This window comes from Chelonoidis abingdonii, chromosome 1, assembly GCF_003597395.2.
Source record: "Chelonoidis abingdonii isolate Lonesome George chromosome 1, CheloAbing_2.0, whole genome shotgun sequence".
Lineage (NCBI taxonomy): Eukaryota > Metazoa > Chordata > Testudines > Testudinidae > Chelonoidis > Chelonoidis abingdonii.
In genome coordinates this window covers 233,476,767-233,493,745 of record NC_133769.1, presented here as the reverse complement: position 1 = coordinate 233,493,745, position 16,979 = coordinate 233,476,767, and the positions used below count along the sequence as shown (strand labels likewise).

Below are 16,979 nucleotides of genomic sequence, written 5' to 3'. Positions count from 1 at the left end.
GCAATGTTAGACTGAATGAAGATACAACTTCACAGTGTCTGCAAGGCTGTATGTTACTTTCATAAATGATGAAGTAGGCAAGAACAACAAAGGCATAAAAATACTAAATGCATTTAAACATCATGTTCACTGTGTCAAACTAGCTACAGGAAAGTCAGGAAACAGGGGAAAAATTAAGGCTCCAAGTCCCTTCTGCTTGCCCCTTTATGTCATTCGCCACGCATATCAGCATTAACTTTGATAATTTGTTTAAAATAATGAACATTCCCTACATGCTGTGCTTTGGGGATTTAGGCAAGGATGAAAAATATTATCTAATCATTACGGGGTCTGCAAGGTATGTTATTTGGGATGCACAATATATGGAAATAACATTTTTAGAGTTGGCAAATATATATACTGAGACTATTTAAACTATACAAAAGAAAACTTCAGATCTTTTAAAAATTATCTAAGTGAATGAGATGGCTATTTTTATCGATTTAGGATATATACTTTGTACATTAATATGCATTCAAAATCCCCAGCGAAGTTGATTGCTGACCATGCACGTTAATGGCTTTCAAAGTTTTATCTCTTGGTATTGTAACTTTTTTTTGGAAAATCCCTTGGGGATTATGTTTTTCTATGGTCTAATCACTTGCCAAATTTCATTTTGTTGAAATTGACACTGGTTTTGAATTAGATGGACTAGAAAAGAAAAACAAAACTTCAAACCAAGGAAACAAATGCTTTTTCAAAGGTTTTCACTATGTATATAGTTAAATGCTTGTTTATATAAAAACCCACTAAAATCTAGTGATACAAATTAGCAGTTAAAGCAGTTGTGGTATTATAATAGCTAAGAAATAATACATGCAACAAGTTCCTAAGAAGATCTCATTATCTAGGTACTGTCAAGAGTTCATAACAAACAACTTTAATAAGATAATTTTTGTTAGAGCTGTATCACTCAGCCGAATTTATTGTGCCTCTTTATACAATAGCCTGCTATACTGAATGGCATGAATTATATGGCAGTCTGATCCCAAAATGTAACAGTCCTTCAGTGGTGGAATTTATCCTGTGAAGTGCTGAACTTCAGATCAATAAATCACCTGGAGCACTCAGATTAAATTAAGTCTCTCTCCTACCACACTGCCATTTTCTCATCTCAAATAATAAATTTGGAACTCTTCTCTCCATCAAGGAACAACTCTGGATGACACACACACACACAGGGACTTCAGTGTTGCTTAACTCATTGCACTATTCTCCTTTTTCCTACCATAGAGAAACCTCTGTAGAAACAAAACTCTATGGAGTAAAATGTAGACAATGAAAAAGAATTAAAATCAGTCTGCTATCAGGCACCAATTTATTGCATCAAGGCGGCTAAGGATGTCATTCTAAACGGGCAGAAAGCTACATGTTCCTGTAACCTAGGTCTCCCACACTGCATTGCACAATACTAAAGCACTGCTACATGACTAGTCTCATAGTGAAATTTTCTGATCATGGCTCTGAGGACCCTACACACATCATCTCTCTAATTTACCAAAACTGATCAAAGAAGGAGCAATAACAAGGCTTCTTTTGCAAAAATGCACCATTTTTGACGGGACTGGAGAAGGTTCACAGCGAGAACACATACAGAGGGAAAGATTCTTGCTCTATTAAATTTGCTGTCAAGACTTACAGGGAAAAAAACCCTGAAAGCTAGAAAGATGCAACAATGATTGTTTAAGAGCTTTTCTAAAAAGAGCGACAAAAACGGTCTAACCCGCTTTACGTAACCTCAATGAAAAGATTTAAACAGGCTATTGTTAGACCTCAGGGTACCTTTTTTCTCTTGGCTTTGTTCAGTATTTTCCTCCACTGCAGTTTCCATGGCTGGCTTCATACCATCCACCAAAAATGCTTTCTCCCTTCCCCCTCCTCCCAGCAAAAATTTTTTTTCTCTTCTTTCTTTCTTACTCCCTTCTGTCTCTTATTTACAGCAGCAGTGATTGAGTGGCTCTGTTCTTCACTACAGTAGATTACAGTCCTTTCCAAAATGCAAAAAGTCTTGTCAGCTTCAATTTCACTTTGCTTACTGGTCCATAAAGATTTGTGCCAGGAAACACTCAGCCATACGTCACCAAGGACCCCAGTTACAAATAGCCATTCTGTGTCCGATTATGTCCCAACTTCTATGTAGCTGGGATTGGAAGAATTGGCTAATCACTCTCTTTCTCCTTGCATGCTCTCTCTTTCCCCTTCCCTCTCTTTCTCCAGAGGCTCCCAATGAATGTTAATCAATTCTCTCAGCAAAGAATGGATTTGTGACATCAGAAGTGGGGATGCATGTGAGAATGAAAGAAGCCCCCTCCTGTCGCATGACTCAGCTATGAAACTAACCCCCCTCTTGCTGTCTCTAAGGAGAGTCATCACACAATCACAAGGCTGTCTTTCCCATGGGACCCTATTATTATGCTTCACATTTTGATTTATTCCATATGCCCTCTGCTCTTGCAGAGAACATAAACACAATGTGCACGCCGCCTCCAGTTTATCTTCTGCTGACTTTAAGAAGCAAGTAAGGTTTGGCTCTCATACAGCACAAACCAAAGGAAAACCAAACAATTGTGTATGGATGTATCTGTGTCCACATAACGTACACAGAGAGCTTAACGCAGAATTTAAAATTCTTTCCTTCTCCTCCGGCTAGCAAAGATCACAATACAAATGTGACCACAAACGAACAGAAGTACAATGTAATAGTTTTTAAAATAAAGCTTGGTAAGCAAGCATACAGTCCATAATTTTCAAATGGGTGCCTAACGTGAGGTCCCAGTTCAGGGAAGCAACCCTTTTCAGGGAAGAAATTAAGCACATGTTTAAGCATCGTCCTGAAAAGGGATGGACCTAAGTGCATTTTAAAGTGCTTCTCTGAATCAGTGTCTTAGGCAATTGAAGAAGAGAATTAAAGTACATCCACAGGGATCATGGAGGTCAGTGATTTAACGAATTTCAAATTTTGGCTCTGGGGCTGATCCTGAAAGGAAATAGGGTATCAACTGACTTTAGTGGTTGCTGAGGGGATTCAACACCATACTCGGTAAGTCCCATATCCTTCATGTTCCTTATATTTAACTAGAGCAAGATGGCGGGCAGAGAAAAGCACTCTGAAGAGTTTGCAGACATGCTGCAGTCTCCTTTGATTATGAGGAACACATCCACAATTGGTCAATTCAGTCCACAGTTTGAGAATACTCCTGGATTCCTCACTGACACTAAGCTCTGAATAGCAGCATCTGCAAAAAATGCTTTCTACCATCTTCGGTTGATTAAAATACTCTGTCCCTCCTGTGAAGGATGACCTCAGTTCACCACCACTTTATTATCTTCCAACTTGTCTGCAATACACTAGATATGATACCTAAAATCTCTGCAGCTCTTGCACAAAGGTGCTTTCTACCACAGAGCTTTTTAGGAGGCTAACGCTAAGCTATGTAACAAACAATTCTCCTCCTGGGGAGAGGATGACAAAAAGAACAACCCACATTTGACACATGAAGGCACTCAGATGCCATGGTGATGAGGGCGGTGGTGATATGCTCTGGTACTATGGTGATAAGAACCTATACAGAACAGAATTAAATTTTGGTCTAATGCTCCTTATAAACGAAGAAAACTTTATTTGGAGGCATTTTTGCATCTGACATCAGTGAAAATAAAAATACAAGACGATGATGCTAAACGACATACATCTCCAAGTTTCATTTAAGTGCCAGAAAGTAACAAATCAAAATGGAAAGGTAGCTATTTTTTCTGCAAGTAAAACCACGGAGGCTCTTGCAATTTATCAATAAACTGGTAGTGTTTCTGATAATTGCGGTGCCATATTTAGTTCAATTTCCTTAATGTATTTGGCTTATACTGTCCTATTTGGAAGACTGCTACTTCATTTCTTCCCCACGCAGAGCATAGCAATAAATCCAAATTGATGCAATTTTTATGGGTTTATGATGTGTGGCATACTTCCCAAGATACAACAATTATCTTTGTGGCTTGTTGTTTTTTAATGTTTTGGCTGACCCACTTATCCTTATTGCCTTCAGAAGAAAACCACTGTAGAACCTCTGGCCAATTTAAGTGAGACCTATTTATCGAAAGTTGAAGGTTTCCTGGTTCGTAAGTAGTTTTTGTTGAATGAGTTCAGGACTTTAGAACAGATATATTAACAAATCTAGCAGGCGGTGGAGACCATCACCCATTTTCCCCAAGGATCGCCCCTCCTACCCCCAAGTAGTGAAGAAATACTTAACACCAGATGAACACATTAACTACTCAAGAACTTGAACTAATGTCTTCAGGAGCCATCAATCTAACTGTTTAAAGCTTTCTAAACTAATTAAATTATTAATTCTAGCTACTGAATCATCCTCTAAAGATTCAAGTGATGCAGTGAAGTGTGAAGTTCTCTCCCACTCCCTCCTGCTTTTCAGCTTCCTGAAAGATGTGATGGGTTTTAAGTCACTCTATCATCTTACTTCAGCCATTTCCCAATTCTCCTCCACTTCTTTCCCTTTGTTATCAAGCACTACAGACGGAACAAGCACTGCTTTCTCCTCTGCTCCCAACAGTACTATTACACGCATGTGCAAGACCACTGTAACCAAGACCCCAACTAAGCCCAAGACCCCAACTCCTCTCAAAATCAGGTAGGTCTTTTTGAGAATGCACTGTCCTCCAGGGAGATTATAAGACTGTATGGAAACACTACATATCTCCACCACTGTGGTAAAGGGCACTGTTTCCCGGACAACCACAAAGAATTTTTAGAATGAAGAATCCACTCCTTCCTTCATCAGAACAATTTTAAAAAGCCTAACAAAAATGATCTCCAGATAACCACAGTCATAAGGACTGTGTTGACTAAGATAACCAACGCTGGGAGAGTCACACAATTATGATCCGGGAGTTCAATAGAGTGACATTTTCGTTGTGGCTCAAAATGAAATTAAAAATGAGTTGTGGAGGTGCGGGAGGGATGAGTGGACGATTCTACTGCTGAAACAAAGCCCTAAGCCTGCAGCAGGACACTGGAAGTTAAAGAAACAAAGTTAAGTACATGAGAACACTGCAGAATAGGTTCCAGTGGATAATCAGTTAGTACAAAATATAACTGCCTATTTTTTGAACAAATTTATTTAAAAATATCTGAAATTAATTTTTCATCGTCATAATGAAGAACTGCAATTATATAAATTAAAAAGATGTTACATATTTAAATATATTATATAAATATAAATAACTATATTAAAAATATGCAGGTATATTAAAAACACAATTCTGTTGGCAGGTGCCTGTTCTTTTGGAACACTGGCTGCCTCTCTCTATTCATGTCAGTGACAATCTAGTTTGCATCCATAAAGGATAAGGAGATCTGTGATAACATAGAAAATTCATTATAAGCTTTAAGTAGATGGACACATTCCACTATTTCTACAAAGGCTTTTGAGAGCTACAACAAAGAGAATTTTCACACTTTTCCCAAAGAACGTTTAAAGCTGAAATATACGGTTTGGATTTTGAAGGCTAAATCCTGAGATTCTGTATCACACAGGATTGCAATATAGATCCAAAGTGGTTGGTTTTCAAGTAAACAGACAATACAAGCCTACATTTTTTGAAAAGAAAGAACAGATATACATGCAATTTATCCTATGGTTTTATTTTGGGTTTCTCTTGACATATAAACCATAGATATGAAGTTTCAACAACCTAAATTTCATCCAAACCCTGAACACGTTTTTAACCCCAAGTTACCTAAAGTTGGGTGTGAACTCTCTGATATGGTGTTTAGTTATAACTGACGACAATTTTTATGTGGTGCGATATGTTCAAAGCACGGTAAGTGGTTTTAGCTTCATAGCTATCATTTATTGGTGAGATGCTTTAAAAATCTGCCCCCAATTCCTCTGACATGCTGAACTGTTTGAAAAACAAAATTCCAAGTGATATCAGTGTCTCATATTTGCTAACTAGTGACATCAGCAATGAATGATTATGAGGAAAATAATACAATTGTATTTTTAATACTCTACATAACATGCAGAATACTTGAAAATGTGTGTATGTATATTATATGTATATCTAAAATGACTCAGTCTCCAATCCTGGACTTCTATGAATAGAGCAGTATTGGGACCTTAGTTGGGACAATAGGTATCCTAGGGTAATAAGGGACTAGCTGGTGAATTTAGCTCATCACAATGAAAATTCTCAACTATTTAAAAAAGTCAGAGAAGTAGGCAGATACCCAATGACTGTTCATAAACAAGAGAGATCCTGGTAATTTCTATTTCTCATAAAATAATGAGAGAAATCAGTCCTTAAACGTCTTGGGCCAAATCCTACTGCTCTTACTTATCAGAGTAGTTTCAATAAAATTCCCATCACAATATGTTGACAAACTGGAGGAAGCTGATGCATCAGCTACAAAAATTATTATGAGCCTGGAGTAAATATATAATAAGGAAAGATTATAAAGAGCTAAATATATACAGCTTGGCTAAGTGAACGGGGACAGGAAAACAGCCTCCCAATAAGCAAGGAGGAAGGAAAATTATTTAGCATAATAAAAGAGGATGTAACTGTTGAAATTTAGAAAGGAAAAATTTGGCTGAATATCAGGCACATTTCCTGACCTGGAACAGTCTGCCAAAGAAAGCAGTGGAATCCCCATCACAGGGGACTTTTAAAACTGGGCTGGACTAAACTGTGGTAAATGTTCTGTAGGTAACAGTGAATGATTCCCTGGCAGTAAAATGTATTAGATTGCTTTAGTAGGTCTGTAAATTCTATGACATACTATATTTAACAAATATAGCCCTATACCCCACATCTTTCAGTCCCAAGAAAACAAAACGCACACTAAGAGCTAGTGAAAACCAAAGCAGTTATATTTCCACATGTATAAATTCAGAGCTAACGCAGAACCTCTTGGAATAACAACTAAACTGTGAAATAGATCCTGCCAAGTTTAGCACACAACCTCCCTACCAGAAAGAGATTTTACATAACCACAGACATTTACGGTGCTGTCCTTTTACATCTGTAGGCGTCTCCTCCAGCCCTACTCACTGAACATTCAGCGGCCATGTTTGCAGTTCCAGAAGTGGAAGACATGGCTGCTTTTGAAGGTTTTTAAGCCTCAGTAGACTTAAACATGGGTTCAACTGCCTAGTTATCCAGTTAATACTATCTGCTGGCTACAAAATTATAAAATCTTTGCAAAATCAAGCAAACATACCATAGCCACTGCTTAACACACCTTGCATATACTTCCTCCTCCTCCTCCTTTAGGGCATAAAGATTTGGGCACATTTATCAACCTCAATATCCTCTAGAGCAGTGGTTCCCAAACTTTAACAGCCTGTGAACCCCTTTCACTAGCATGTCAAGTCTCGCAAACCCCTTCTTAAAAATGAATATTTCCAGAGATTTTCTCCTGTACCTGAGTATAAATTATAAAAGCACTGATCTTGGAAATACAAAATTTGTTTTTATGACATGCTTACTACACACTATTTATTATTAATTATTTATCATTACAGTATTTTTATTACATTATGAAAACGGCAACACTCTTCCAAGATCTCACTTTTCCAAGATCTCACTCAAAAGAGTTCCTTCTACACAAGCATTCAGGTTCTCTGCATCCCTCTCCTGGGATATCTTCCTGCTAGCTTTGACATTACATCTATGCAGATGCATTACATCAGATGCAGATTACAGCTATGCAGACTCATTTGCGGATCCCTCTATTTCTCTGCCTTGATTATGAAACATCGAGCAGTAGGATGCTGCAGCATAGCTTGGAGCTGATACAAGACTAAAGTCCTTTGTTTTCACTCTCAACTTAGACCTTAACTTTGCACCTAAAGCTAAATAAACTGGAATCATCCTTGACCGTGAACTCTGTCTTCTAACATCTTTCATGTCACCTCATAAAATTGTCATCTGTACTTAATTCTGGATCTGCTGAAGCATCTCCTTAGATGTTTATACCACATTCACTATCATATGTTATGTTGTTTATTGTATGACACAATATATTATAGATTAGGGTCTCAAACACGTGGCCCGTGGGCTGCAGTTATTTGCTGCGGCCCGCCAAGCTCCTCGTGCCCCCACCCGCCCCCCTCAGAGTTATTTCCTATGGCCACCAAACTCCTCTCACCCACCACCTACCCTCCCCCCAGTGTGCCATGTCTCCGCTCCTCTGCCTACCTCCAGGCGCTTCCCGCCACCAAACAGCTGTTTGGTGGCGCTTAGCGCTTTCCGAGGGGATAGCGAGGAAGCAGGGAGCTGCATGCTCAGAGGAGGAGGTGGAGAAGAGGCAGGGCCGGGGTGAGGATTTGGGGAAGGTGTTGGAATAAGGGCAGGGAGGGGGGTGGAGTTGGGGTGGGGACTTTGGAGAAGGGGTTGGAAGAGGTGGGGCCTCATGGAAGGGGTGGAGTGGAGGCTGGGCCAGGGGCAGCAGGGGGCTTTTGTACCTTTATATGAAAAGGTGTCAGTAATGCGTTCCTCAGGCCAATGTACTAGTCCTCATGTGGCCGTCATGGTGATTTGAGTTTGAGATTCCTTGGGGGGGGGGGGGGGAAGAGACCTGTTTATATCAGAATTGTTCCACAACCAGGAATAGAGTTTGTTTCTCTCTCAAACCTCCAGATACCCCCAGCTGCTCTGTATTTGAAGTTTGCAAATACCCAAAAGGGAAAGGAACCTTTCCTCACTTGATCTATGAGGGTAAAACTAAGAGAAATGGGATGAAATTGTGCCAAGGAAAATTGTGTTATAATATAAAATTACAGATTGAATACCATGGGCAAGACTCCCCAGTCTGCAAGCAGAAAGTGGCAAAAGCCTATCACTGGTCATGTAAAAGAACACTAGACAAAACAGTTGAGAATCTATTAAAAAGAGTGCTTCCAGACTTGGCAGGGAATACTGAACAGAACCTTACCTATTAGAGATCAAAAAGACCTTTTACCCACCCTTCTATTCTCAAAGCTCTCCACTGACTTGCCTCACCTCCTGTTTCTGCACTCCCATTTACCTATAGTCTCCTGTCACTTTTTCCAGGCCTCCAGTATTGATTGATCTATTCCCCTCTGTGACTCTCTGCAGCCTGGGATGTAGGGGCGTTGCACTTCAAGCTGTGCTGTCTCATCCATCTGGTGCTCTGTCTGAACCAGTGCCACTCTCTCCAAATCTCACCTCAAAAAGACAACATTCTTTGCTTTAGCATTTCATTACAATGAAACCCTGGACTGCTCGAGGGATGCCTCCATCTTCTGGAGTTGAATATGATTATTTGCATTATCAACACTTTAAATTAGGCTGTACAGTGGTGGCCAGAGGCAGATTACACTTTTGTGGAGTCCTGGGCCAGAGCAAGTGGGGGCCCTCCCCACCCCTTCCGCCTGCAGTTCCCCCCGTGACTACCTCCCAGTGCTCCTGCTGGGGAAATGGGGATGGGAAGTGGGGGCTTGAACCGCCCTGAACTCCTGCTGGGGAGCGGGTTGGGGCATGGGGGCCTGCCCCACTTCCCGTCAGAAGCGCTGGGTGGACGGAGCAGAAGCACCCGTTTTTCCAGAGCCCTCAATTAGCCAGGGCCCCTCGGCATGGGCCCCATTGGCCAAGTGGCTAATCCACCACTGGGTGGACCAGAAAGAAAAAGAATTTGGCTTGGATTTCCAAGAGTTACTGGTCTCAAGTTTGTAAAAGCTCTCTTACTTTTCAGTATTTGAGATACTTGGTAAGCAAGAGGTCATCTAAAAGTAAAATTTTATTTTTTATATATCAAATATATAGAGGAAAAAGCAAAACTACATCCAACTTTACATCCCAATGGCATGTTTTTAAACCCAGTTAATTCTCTATTTTTGCACATTGCTTTGAAAACGTGAAGTGCAGTACAAAAGTGTTGAACATTACGTAGGGTTTTTGGGGACAAATCACAAGAACAAAATGTGATTTGTACTATATGTCACTAGAACCCAGAGAAAGAGAAATACTGTCTGAATCCCGTGCTGTAATCAAACTCAATTAAAAAAACAAATACATGGCTTGTTTCTTCAGACTGTAGAATTATATCAGTGTCACTAGAACTGAAAAAAGTACAACTCTAATGTATAGAGCCATTGGAACACACATTAATTTGAGAGTGAATCTGTGCACATGTGTGCACAGATCAATGCTATCGCGTCTTCCAGCTCAAGATCTCAAAGCATCTTACAAACATGAAGGAAAACACTAAAAAAGCCCTGGGAGATAAAGTTATATTTTATCACCATTTTATAGATGAAGTGAGTTGTCCACCCAAGGTCATACAGGAGTCCTGTAGTGGAGCCAAAAGTACTACCTAAGTTTGCTGACATCCAGTTCAGTGTCTTAACTGCCCTGCCATCTTTCTGAAAGACGTTTAGTTTTACATACTTTTCGTGAGTTTGCCACCAAAACAAGAGAGTCACAAGTGTGTTGCAAGAAGCCATTCCTGAACAAGTGCCTATCAATGCTTTATCTAAAATATCTGGGGTGAAATCCTAGCCCCACTGAAGTCAATGGCAGAACTACTATTGACTTCAAAACAGATCCAGGATTTCAGCCAGGAAATATTGGCAAATTTATACAGTGGCTACTTAATCCACACACCTCTCGCCCTTCCCCCCACATCTCAGTCAAAATGCTGACATCAGAGAAAGTGTTGAAATAAATAGTTGGGTACAAGCTGTTGAAACCAATGTTTATTTAAACACTGATTTCAACACCTTGTGAGCCTGCCATTATTCGATGAGCTTAAACCATAGGTGAGAAAGATCAGGGTTACCCAAGGCAATTGTAGACCACCTGTTAAATTATAAGTGTATTTTTGATTCGTGTACAAGATATTTAATCATGAAATCCTCAGATGAGATACTGACTAAAGTGTTCCCAATTAATTACCATATTCTCTGAAAGTACAGATTTCCTCATTAAGAGGGCTGCAGAACATGAGCAAGTTCTACTTTGACGGTTCCCAATTAACTCATCTAAGTATGTACCAGGCTACTTGAACAAATGCAGCTTTGCCAAGCCCCTCTTTGAGCTGGAGCACTGCACCTCTTGGAATCCTAGTCACGTATAAAGTAACGGTTCTTTCTGCACTTCACAATGCCCTTGAGAATGCTGTTCATGGGCAGCAAACAATGGCTGCCAAAGTGTTTAACCGTTCTTTCACTTACATACAAGCAGCTGCACACATAAAAAGTTGAGTGTGCACTTGGGGAACTCAAAATAATTAAATAAAAGCTCCTATCTAATAATATTGGGTAACTTAACCTGACTGAAGCTAGGAAATTTGGAATTATGTCTGGATCATGTCATGTCTAGCTTTTGCTGAATCTCAGAGCAGCGGCTGATCTCACCTACAAAATAAGCTTCAAGACAAAAGCACTACAGGGTGAGTTAAGGACTGGGCAGCAGTCTTCATTCACAATTCCCTGATAGGCTGTTTAGAAATTCCCTTGCCAGGGCAGTACAGGTTCCTACACTATATATTTCTAGCACTTCGTCTACTGTGAGTGCCCCAAGTCCTGAGGTTTTCAACAATTTGCTTGGGAGACTATTCCACAGACCTCACCAGCAGGTAGATTTCACTAAAGTTCATCATATGTTTCTCTTTTCCATCTCATTACTCCTAATTATGCCTAACAAAATAGTTTCTTTCCAAACTTGGTGTTTACTCATTTAAAACACTTGCAAGCCACTATGTCTACACTCTGTCATTATTTAAAACAGATTTTTGTTTAATGTTTCATCGTGAGTCCCCCCCCTACCTTTGGATTATGGTTATGATTAGGTTCTCTGAGCTCCATCCAGTTTGCCAATGTCTTTCTGGTACTGGAGTTTGGCAGGATTAAAGGCACTATTCCTGGCGCTCTCTTGCCAATTGCATAGAAAGGGATTGTTACATACCTGCTCTGTGACTTGATGCCTCTACATATGCCGTTCAAAACTGCACTGGGCATTTTTGTGCCGTTTTGAACGGCATTTATTGTAAACTCTGCCCAATTTGGTCTTTACCACCACCCTTGGGTTTCTTTCAGTATTATTCATTGCCCCACCAGACTCCCCCTTTTCGTGTGTGTGTGTGTGTGTGTGTGTGTGTGTGTTGTAGGAGGTGAGGAGGAAAAGGGTATAAAGGAAGAGATGATCTTCAACCAATAAGCTCCTTCCCTTCTCCCTTGGACCATTTGGAGCACAGCACTGACTAAATATAGTGGACAACAGACCAAGCCACTTCACAGTTCTGGGCTGTTCAGAGAGGTACCCTGGTCAACATGGGACTGAGGCTTTGCTCTTTACGTATACCCCATTGCCACTATTGGAAGCATGACATAGGTATTGTCATTCCTGAGCAAATCATCCAGCCCAATTTAGCTGTTCAAAGATTGATTGCTAGAAATAAATTGAAAAATGTAAATGGGATAACAGTTAAAAGAAGGGTGGGTTTTTTTTTTAAATGCACTGCTGTCACATACAGAGGAAATAAGAGACAGCAGTAACAGTGAAATATATAAGCAAAAGCACATTCCTGTTAGATTAATTTTCTATTAGAAAGTTGTTTTCTGGCTTCTTCAGGCCCCAAATTACTTGATCTGTAAGTTTATTCTTGCTTTAAAACACAATTTCAGGCAAGTACCCTAATGTCATTATCAGGAGATCCATTGCTTAGTTATGAGTAGTTCACATCATTCCTTCTATTTCCATTGTATGAGTTCAATTAAGAATAGATCAATCTTGTACACTACACAAAACTAACACTGATTAAAATATAAAACTAAAAAACAGATGAGACTTAATTTGATTCCCAGATGCAAACAGGACAACTGTTTGGCCAATCAATATAGGCCAATATAGTCAGTATATCATAAGATGAAGCGATGGGACAACATTTAGAGACAGGCCACTGACTTTTTTCAGCCACAAGGCACATTTTATAGATGTTCTAGTAGATCTAAAAGACACACAGCTCTATATGTATTTGGTTGAGTTTTCTTTATATTTGAATTGAGATATTCAATGTTTATATTGCTTTAGAAATCTCTATTAAAGTTATTTCATAAAGATTTTAAAATGCAGACTATTTATGAGATTACCATAATCTATGTCTGTAGAATTAGCAGATTCTGCTCTTGAAAACACACTATTTTACTTTTGGATCTTCAGTAATGCAATTTGCTTACAACTTTACAACAGATAAAGATATGCTTTCCTATTAGGCTAGTTCTGGAATGTGATGCCCAAACAAGATGGTAGAAAACACTACTGTCACCTTGCTGCTAACATCAGGTATTACAGAAGGTAAGGATGCTAGATTCTTATCACATGGGGAAATAGTTGTGAATGCAGATTAAACTGTGTGTGGTCTAATGAGCTTATTTCATTTAGGGGAAAAAAATCAGAAAAGATACAAGAGTTGTAACTATGAGAACCATGTAGCTGTCAAAATTGCATATTGATAAGTGTACATGAGTTCATGTAGAGAACAACATCAGATCAGATTTTATGTGCTGTGGGATGGGCTATATGGACACAGATAAAGATTTCTAAATATTGAATTGAGCATAGGTGAACCTCCCCTGAATCAGGCCAAGGACTGCTCCTTTATTTCTATGACTTCTTGGCTGACAAGCTAGAGGCTTGGGTTAGAGTTCTTCTGATAATATATTGATTGTAGTGGGGGGAGTTAATTGTGCGTATACTGCTCTCCTTGAAGGAGATACATGGCAGTCCCCTGTTGTATGCATCTGTATAGAAAAAAGATTTCAAGAAGAGTCAGTCAGGCAAGGAGACCAGACTGAACCCATGAGAACCCGCTCGTCTCTGTGCAGCCAGCAGACCACAGGTCTTCATGGGTGACTGAACTCTTCAGCTCTATTCATCCCTGTTCTTAATGCATAATAACAAACAGCGGCGCTCTCATAATACAGGCCTCTCCATTCTTCCCTCTTTTATCATCATTCATATTGCAGCTATGACATGACTGAAAGGGATTCTGATGGGAAATGTGCTTCAAATTAGCATATTTCCCTTCCATACAATAGAGGCATTAAGCTACTGCATTTTGAAAGTCTAAACGAAAAAGCAAGACCGTTTTTAGCAGCAGTGTGTGAAGTTTAATTATCTGTCTATTTTAAAGCATCTTTAACAAGTTTTCACTTTTTAAAAGAAGAAAACATGCTAGATAAAAATCTTCACTCCTAAAAAAATATTAGTTTGATGCTTTATATATATATAATTGCAGTTCTTCAGGGAGCTGGGTTTCTTCAGCAGTAGGTTGATTTTCTTTCCCTCTGCACAAACTAAAATAAGTAAGACCTACTACAATTAAGTCAGATGCAGCATTGCTAGATCTAGGAAAAATATACTGATTGTCCTCTGTTTTATACTGAGCATATATAACCAGAGGCAAAAGCTTTAAAGGGAGGGATTGGATTAGAAAGTGATTAGCTAATTAAAAGGAAAGGAGGAAGCTGAACTTGAGGCAGAAAAACAAAGCACTGTCATACCAAAACAGCTTTTAGGCAACCTACTGCTGGCCAGAATGCTGGTACCAGGCTTTTAATCACTGGCTAGTGTGGCTAGACAAGAAGGCAGCCAACTCAGTGGTTGTCTTGGTAAAATGAATTTCTGCTTTCATCCCCTCCCACATTAAGCAAGAATATTTCCTAAGAGGAAGGGCCTCAGAACATCAGTTAAAAGATATTTCCCCGAAGCACTGCTGAATTTCCAAAGCACTGGTGTGATCGACACTCAAGTGCGTCTTGTTATAAAGCACAGCTCAGGACTCTCTCTATAATCCACTTGAAGCTCTGGCAGAAAGAGGAGATCTTAGTGAGATCCCACACCACTCTGAGTGAGCTGGTCTAGGATCAGTTCAGAATGAGGCTGCAAAGTCAGCCTGGGGTCTTCAGAGGAAGTACTGCAAGAGTATTTAAATTGGTCAGATCAATCTACTTTAGAATTTCAGTCTTTTGCTGTTATTTATACTGAGATTTCCTGGTGAGACAACTACTGTAATTTACATTCTCTGCTTTGTTCCTCCTAGAGGCTAGATTCCTGCAGCTGGGTCCACAGGGCTGGTGTCCCCTGGGAGAGGTGTTGCTTTTCTGTCATGTATTTTCATAGCATAGGAATTGTCCTACTGAACCAGACCCAGGTTCCATTTAGGTCAGTGTCCTGTTCCTCACAGCAGCTGGTAGCAGGGGCTTGTGAGGAAGGTGCAAGCAGTTGGCAGTCATAGGTTCTTTCCCTCAGGGAAGTTTCCTCCTCACTCCCAACAGTTAGTGGTTGGGTTAAACTGCTGCTAAAGTTCTTGTGGCATTTGGGAGAAGTAGGTTGCTGGAAAAAGGACTCCATTAAGGACATGATGGTTGATATTGGTCCAAGCTGACCCAACTCATATTAAGTTTGCTGATATATTACTCTGGGCAGAGTTTAAGATATTAGTTTTGACCTACAAAGCCCTGCATGGCCCGAGACTACTCACCTACCTGAGAGACTGCTTTTCTCCTCCAGTCATACGGCTGCAGTTCTGATGAGTTAAACTTGAGCTGGTCTGCCCTTTGTATGAAAGGGAGGGAGCTGAGGGCCACTGCCTTTCAAGTCAGGTGGAATTGGTGGAAGTTAAAATTAACAATATTTGAATTTCAAATGAACGTTGAGACACTTAAACGAATGGGCAAAGACTTATTTTCTATATAAATCAAAACAATTTTACGTGTTCACTAAATTGATACATTTATTTATTGCAAACTCACGAATTATACCTAAATTATTTTATTTTGCCTTTCATATCACAAAAATCTGGCTTGAATAATAAACACGTATGTGTATTATTAGGGAGCATTTATCTAAAAGCAGCCATACATTACTTCTAGTTGCTATTTCTATGGCCACGGCTTGATCATTTGAGGGCAAATATCAAGGGCAAGACCTGTTCATATTACAAAGGGAAGGTATAATTCATAATCTCATGTTAAAACTAAAAGAGGAGGAATTTATGTTGGCCGTCGGGGGCTTTTCATTCAGTCCTTGGTATGAGGAGCAAGCTAAGGCAGTTAACAGAGGAATGCAAGGACATGATGGGGATGAGTTCTACTTCTATCACTTGATTTCAATATTACTGCTTGCAGATCAAGAGACTATTCATCCTGGGTAAAACTGGGCCCTTGGGCAGAATTAGTAATAAGGATGTGGATGCTGTGAAGTGGAGAATAGACTAGACAGCCCTTTGGCTGTATGCACAAATTGCTATGTTCCTATGATTCTACATGTTAATAGTTCCATCCCCTTCTCCTCACACAAATCAAAGGCATTAAGAGAAATTTCCACCAGAATAAAAAGCCATTCAATTTCATACAGTTAGACTCTGAACCTAGAACTTAGCTCAAGAACACAGAGATGGCTTGGAAGGATATTCTTTTCAGCACAACACTTCAGGCAGGCCCTACTGAACCTGGCCCCATGGAGCATCTCCTTCCTGGTGTATACAGAAAAATGACATCCCATCGAGCAAACCTCTTAAATAGAGGAGGCCAGAGTATTTCACTAACTTGTTTGAATAGGTCACTACGGGCTAAAAGGTCAAGGAAAATAAGCCCAAATTCCAGTTCTTCTACAGAATATACAGAAATGCTATTGTATTCCAGCACAGAACAGCCAGCTGTGGCAGCAGCATTGTTCTTCTTTTGCTAGAAGTGCTGAAGTAGCACTCAGTCTGCCTTCTCTGGTTGCTAGAGATGGTCTTTAGAGGATTACTGCAGAAATCTGTTTGACTTGGAATGTGGGACATATTCCCATAAAATGTTCCATTTTAAGATTCTTACAGATAGCAATAAGCTCAGAAATGTATGGTTTTAGTTAAACCTTATTAACTCTTATTTATTTTCCATTATAGATCG

The 16,979-nt window shown here is 39.7% G+C and overlaps 1 protein-coding gene across 5 annotated transcripts in view; it reads right to left on the bottom strand.

The window, feature by feature from the left end:
* Positions 1-16,979, bottom strand: part of GPM6B (glycoprotein M6B) — a 149,430-nt gene that overhangs the window by 34,198 nt on the left and 98,253 nt on the right. Inside the window, exon 1 of one of the 5 annotated variants that reach the window (XM_032795925.2) lies at positions 1,822-2,329. The exons of 1 other annotated variant lie outside the window; for it this stretch is intronic. In XM_032795925.2, the coding sequence (XP_032651816.1) occupies positions 1,822-1,882 (61 nt within the window). In that variant the 5' untranslated portion in view covers positions 1,883-2,329. Of the gene's footprint in view, positions 1-1,821; positions 2,330-16,979 lie in introns of those variants that run through there. 3 more of the 5 variants (XM_032795924.2, XM_032795929.2, XM_032795926.2) reach the window with 3 other exon arrangements.